Source organism: Parasteatoda tepidariorum, chromosome 4, assembly GCF_043381705.1.
Source record: "Parasteatoda tepidariorum isolate YZ-2023 chromosome 4, CAS_Ptep_4.0, whole genome shotgun sequence".
NCBI classification, from domain to species: domain Eukaryota; kingdom Metazoa; phylum Arthropoda; class Arachnida; order Araneae; family Theridiidae; genus Parasteatoda; species Parasteatoda tepidariorum.
Genome location: NC_092207.1, coordinates 26256574 through 26263324, shown reverse-complemented (window position 1 = coordinate 26263324; position 6751 = coordinate 26256574). Strand labels below are relative to the sequence as shown.

The following is a 6751-nucleotide window of genomic DNA, read 5'->3' as shown; positions in this document are numbered from 1 at the left end:
CAAATATTTACATTTATATTAACTTAGGGTGCATCATTTGCGTAACAAACTTCTATCGCCACCGAAAATCATCGTTGCTTCTTTCAAAAGTGATGCATCACGCAATTTTCGTTTCAGGTCGTAGAAATATTAAAATTATTTTCATTTTCAGTCTCTTGAAATGAGAAATTTTTAAAATTAGAGCTTTTTCATAGTTTTCGTACATGATTTTAATAAAAAATGTCTTTTAAAATAATTGAGACACAAGAAAAAGATCTCATTTAATAGGCACTCATACTGTTTATTTTGGACATACAAATATCGTAACAAACATCGAGTTATAGACTCATAATCTTTAAACAGTGAACAACACTGTCATCCTTCTCTTCACCACAAATTTTGTTTCTGGGTGAAAAATAAAATTAAATTCATCCGAATATAGTAATCTATAAACTACAATAATATAAAATTGTAGGAAGCCCCGATTATAAAAATATGTACACTTATTCATATAAATTATTAAAATCATTATGTACAAGTTTCAATAGAAAAACCATCTTTATATATAATTAACCGTTTGAACAGTACAATTAAAGGACACTTGAAAAGACATAGCACCAATTTAATTAGAATTATAATTACTTAAATTGAAATTAGAGAAGAGTTAAAAAAAAGCGAAAATATCAAAAAATGAGAAATATTTCAGTCATTGTTTTGAACTAAATAGGAAGAGTAAATATTGTAAATGATGAGGCATAACTCAGTATTAAAAATTATTGATACATTTAGCAATGTAGTGAATTGCAACGTCGGCAGTTAATAAACATTTTTAGAATCAGTGTCTAAATGAAATAAAAAAAGTATGCACAATTGGAATCTCAAATCAATATTCAATCCAGGAAAAATAAAAATGCTTTCGAAATTTAATCCCCTTTACTGAGGAAGGTGAGACAGAAAACATCAAGACATGTTTGATTGCAGAGAAAACAGAGGATATGAAGGGCATACACCTCTAAGTTTGAACAGGCAATGAACTGGATTTGAAGTTAGTTACCCAGGCTGCATCAGTTATAACTCGACAATTTTCGGTAACTTTTTGGTTCCTTCCTCTCTAACATATTAATTTGTGCTTTTAAATGGGCTAACATCGGTTTCGACAGAGATTCTAAAAATTTATTTTTAGGGTGGCTATTACTAAACACCCTGTGCATAAAACAAGATATATGTAGAAAGAATCACTTAATTTTTCAAACGTAATTTCAGATCCATTACCTAATTTATAAAAGAAAACTTTGAATCATCATAACCACAGCAAATGGTAGTGTTTTTTACCGCTCTGATTGACATTAATTTGGTGCTGTTTTAATAGCATTTTACAAATCTAATATTTTCCCAATATTTTGCTGGTGCTAATATGCAGTGAAAAAACGAAATAAACTTATGGTAATAATACACATACAATGAAATATTGAGCATGATAAGGTTAATATATTTATAATACACTACAAAACAAGAATTTTAGATTAGTCGTCTACATATCGCATGTAGTCAAAATAAGTTTTTATATAATTGTTAGAAATATAAGGTGAAAGATTAATGTCTTTCATGGATAAGTATTTCTAATCAAACTTAGTAATATCAAATATCAGCATTTTCAAACAGTTCCGTTAAATCAAGATTTCTAAAAATATTCAAGATAAATCAAAGAATGATAAGACAAAGAAATTTTCAGATCAAACTTTTAGTCAAAACAAAACACAATATAAATTTTCTACTGTCAAAATCACATATCCATCACAGACTGCTGGTCGTCAAATACCGATTAATCGGCATCAGTTCTTTGGTAAAATTTGGAATTTCTTGAAAAAATTCCCCTTTTAAGTACACTAAAAAAAACTGTAAATTATAAAGATACGAAACGTACACTAAACTAATTTAAATACGTAAAACAAAAATTAAAAATCTGTATTTTTGGTAAAAGTATTTACAAAAGACACACTAAATAAATAATATCTTATTTACATTTTGCTTCAAATGCATTTCTTAAATAAAGTAAATATGAATGAATGCTGTTAGAACAAATAAAAAATAAATCAATTAGAAAAAAAAATCTTAATTGAATAATTTTGATTTTAAGTCCATAAAGAGAGTTTAAAAAAATTACCATGAAACAATTAGTTTTGATTATTGCATTGCTTTCGAAAAAAGTTTTTTTTAAATATACAAATAAAGTAATAGCTTGATTTTCATCCGTGTTATGTTACAGTTTGTGCAACTGGAATAGAATGTTCTTCATTATCGACTACGATGGACAGAGGGGAATCTCTAGTATCACTCTCTTCTATATTGCTACTGTACTCGCTGCTGTCCATATCTTTTGTATCACCTGAACTTGAACTCTGACCTAAGGAAGATTCGGATTCTTCCTCCAAAGGAGATGAAACATTGGTTCGTACATCATGCTCCTTTAGCATATGCTGGTTTAAAGTTTCAACGTCTTCAAACACTTCGCTGCACACTGAACAAGAATGGTCAAAATGTTTATCATGCGCAGATACCAGATGATTTTTCAAAGTTAGTGTGGAGGGAAAAGTCTCTGAACACAATTCACAAGGATAGGTAGTTGAAGTTGCATGAATTCGTATGTGTTCCTTAGCGTGGCAAGATCTCGAAAAACCTTTACCACAGTGAGGACACAAATAAGGTTTTTTACCAGAATGTGACTTTAGGTGAGCTTTGCGATTTTCTTTTCTAGCAAAGCGCATTTTGCAAATGGGACATTCATAAGGCTTAACACCAGTGTGCGTTCTCATGTGGATTGTGAGGTTTCTGGAGACGGAAAAGGCTTTGTTGCAGGTTGGGCAGGTAAATTTAGCTCCCTGTGAATGTATGCGTTGATGTCCTTGGAGATTACTTTTACAAGGGAAGACTTGATCACAATCATTACAAGGAAAGCTCTTTTTTCCATCTGTAAATTCATTGTCTGCGTGGTATTTAAAGTGATGCTGTTGAAGATCTCCTGGAGCAGCAAAAGCTTCGGGGCACAACGTGCATTTGAAATTACCACTACTCTCATGAATTTTGCAGTGACTTTGATAACTTTTTAAAGACGTAAACCTTAGATTACAGTCCTGACAGCTGAAATTAGCAATTTCCTTTGGATAATTGGGATGACAAAATGAATGGTTACTCCACTCAGCTTTGAAAAAGAATTTTTGATGACAAAGAGAACATATATAAGGTTTTGCTTCCATTCCATGTTCCAACATGTGTTGCTGAATTAAAGAAGCAGAAGAAAATGCCGCTTTACAAAGGTAGCAATCATAACTCGGACACCCTTCATAGGTATGTTCAATTAAATGACACTGAAGTTTAGCGGGGGAATCGAACACTCTTTTACACAAATGACAAACATGATCAGTTCCTTCCTCAAGAACATGAGTAGCTACGTGAACTTGAATTTCTTCTAGAGAATCGAAAGACAGTTGGCATTTAATGCACTGAAATGTATTTTGATGGCATAGTTTATGATTTTCGTACTCTAAAATGCTCTCAAACTTTACCTGACATTTTTGACAGCGAAGATCATCACTTTTAGCGAAACGAAAATCATTACCTTTGGCGTGAAAGCAATTTTTGCACATGTAAGTATGATTTTCTTGCGTTCCTGTAATGATAAGTTGCTGTATGGAACCCTTACGTCCGCACACGCAGCAGTTATACAAAAATTCTGTGGATCGCAAATGATGTTTTGCGTGTACTTGAACTTCAACGTCAGACATTAGTGTTTGGCGGCATATGATGCAGGGTGCTGGAAGTCCTTGAGGATTGTGTTGATGTGTATGGGCATGAAACTGGTCTTCTTGTTGTATTGCTGTGTGGCATACAACACACGTACTGTTTGTCACCACTTTGCAATGTTCAAGTTTATGCTCAGCCAGAGTGCCAGCTGATGGGCAGATTTCGTCACATATATTGCATTTATGTTTGCTGGGGCTCACTGTGTGAGATTTCATGTGATTTTCCAATTCTGTTCTGGACTTACATGATTCATTACAATAGGCACAAAATAGACTAAGAGTAGTTTGCCCTGGTTTCTGGGATCCCGATGTTCGAATATGGTGCACCTGGCGTTTGTGGACAATTAAGGATGATTCTACAGTGAAACTAATGTCGCACATATCACAACGTAGCTGTTTTTTGGGAGAAGATTCAAAATTGCTATCACTATCAGATTTTGAGTTAGTCTTTATACTTAAGTTTTGGACATTCTCCCTCTCTCGTGCTGTCACAGGAAGGATATTTTCTCCTGAATGTTTTTCTTGAATGTGTCGTTCTAGTAGAAATTCTACTGGAAAGAACTCTGGACAAAACAAGCAGGAGTATTTCTTGTGATACTGCATATGAACTTGAAAGAGTGATTCGGATGGAAAGCAAAGAGAACAAATGGGACAACGAAATGGGGGATATTTAGCAAAGTGAGCAATTTTAACATGCAGGCTGAATTCGTTCTGAGTTTGAAAGGCAACATTGCACGATGTGCATTTGAAAGTACGGCATTGGTCACTATGTTTCATTGAAAAGTGAATTTGAATATCAACTTTGGACTGAAACATGTCTTTGCAGAGGGAACACTGATAAAGTTGGTGAGCATGTGTGTCCATTAAATGTCGTTGTAACTGATCTGGTTTAGAGAACATTTTAGGGCAACTTTGACAGCCATATTCGGTCGAAATGGCTAAATAATGATTAGCCACGTGGTTATTAAATACTTCTTCTGAAGGGAACTGTCCATCACATTCAAAACAACTAAATTTCTGCGTCCCACATTCCAAATGAGTTTTAAGATGTGTTCTAAATGATTCAAAATCAGGTAAGGCTGCATTGCATTGGTTGCAAAGTAGTGGACCAGGGTTGGGAAAGCCACCAAACGAGCCATTGTTGAAAATTGGAAATTCAAGCATGAAAGGATTTCTTGGACTAGAGTTTTTACTTCTAGACATTTCTTTTTCAGCATGATATTTTGCAAGATTTAATTCCTTATCATGCATCACTTTCATGTGGGCGGTAAGGGATAGGTCGTCGTGGAAGAGTTTATTGCACAGCGTGCAGACGGGCTCATTACTACGCCCATTTTCTGTGATTTCCTTGGAACTGTGCACAACTATGGTATGTGTCTGAAGGGAAAAAACGCTTTCGAATTTCATGGTACAGTATTGGCAGCTAAATGTGTTTCTAGTGGGTGAACTGAAACTTCTGTTATCCGGTGAATTACCAATATTGTTTTGCGGACTAGTGGTAGAATGAATCGCTGGAGTCGAGTCTCTGCTATTGCTCCTCTTAATATGCACTTCATCAATGTGTTGCTTCAGGGCATCAGAGGACACAAATTCTTTTCCGGAACACAAAGTGCACTCAAACTCAGAATTTTCACGTCGTCTCTTTCCAGTTGCATGAAACTAAAATAAAGCGAAATGATGTTTTTAGATTTTGACATATAACATACATTAAATTTTTTACTCTTTATTTAAATGACTAATGATAGTTGAATCTAATGATAGTTAAATAAATATAAAGACGGATAACTCGATGAACAGCAAAAAATAATTTCAAAGGCAAAATAAAAAAAAAAAGTAAAATGAAATTTTAACATTATTAAAACTAAAGAATCTCTTTAGATTTCATGAGTTAATGAACTTTAAGTTTTATGAAATAATCTTCTAAAATTAATTTGTATTATACAGACTCTTATACATTTATTTACTGCATTTGTACTTGATTATTACGAGAAAATGTACGAAAAAAAATAAAGAATTTAAAACTTATGCATAATGAGTTAAATATCCACTCTTTTTACAAGACAAATATAGGATAAATATAATATTTGTAACAATGCGTAATGACAATCATATAAAAAGAAATAATTTTCTCCGTTTCCTTGTTGAAGTAAATAGAAATTAAAAATTTTTTAACAATTTTTCGGAGTGGGGTCATTAATGAATTGTTAATAAAGTTAATGTCAGATCGGAATTGCAGGCATTCAGTTCATAAGTTTAAAAAGGGTTTTCTTCTGATTCTAGATGGTGCTTAAAAAATGTGTTCAAGATCGCCCCTAACTAATTTCTTAATAATTTTTGTCTCTACCATATATAAAATAGTTTCTCTTATCATCTTCGTTTACAGTTTAATTAGATTATTGTCACAGATAGGGGTGGCACAATTCATTTGCGAACACATTCAAAAATTGTGTTTTACTTAAAAAGAGAGCGCATACATGAAATATGCACATGTTGAAAGAAAAAAATAACTCAAAATGTTACTTGGTGTTGGTATTAGCAAACTGTGCAACGCAACAATCACAAATTCAGGTTGAATATGTGGGCATAATTTATTTTGATTTAAAGTATTGGAAATATAACCTAAAAAGCCTTCCTAACCAATAAATTATACTAATTGATAAAATACAAATTGTAAAGTTTGCTCAGAACAACAGAATTCTTCATAAGAATTATAAAAATTGCGGACATAAAGAATTATAAGAATTACAAGCATAAATAATTATAAGATTCATAAGAGTTAAGATCAAAGCCTTCCTAACCTATAAATTACAAAAATTGATAAGATGCAAATTGTAAAGCTCACACATAACAAAAGAGTTGTTCATAGGAATAGCTTTTTCAACACTTTTCATAAGAATAGCTTTTGCAACATTGACACTTCATTGTGCCCATTTGCATACATGCAAGCCTAAGTTTGAATTAGATTTTTTCTG

At 32.7% G+C, this 6751-nt stretch overlaps 1 protein-coding gene across 7 annotated transcripts in view; it reads right to left on the bottom strand.

Moving 5' to 3' along the window:
- Positions 1–259: 259 nt before the first annotated feature.
- Positions 260–6751, bottom strand: part of LOC107440157 (zinc finger protein 423) — a 151812-nt gene continuing 145320 nt past the window's right edge. For all 7 annotated transcript variants that reach the window (XM_071179556.1, XM_071179558.1, XM_071179555.1 and 4 more), the window contains one exon: positions 260–5438. In XM_071179556.1, the coding sequence (XP_071035657.1) occupies positions 2235–5438 (3204 nt within the window). In that variant the 3' untranslated portion in view covers positions 260–2234. The remainder of the gene's footprint in view (positions 5439–6751) is intronic.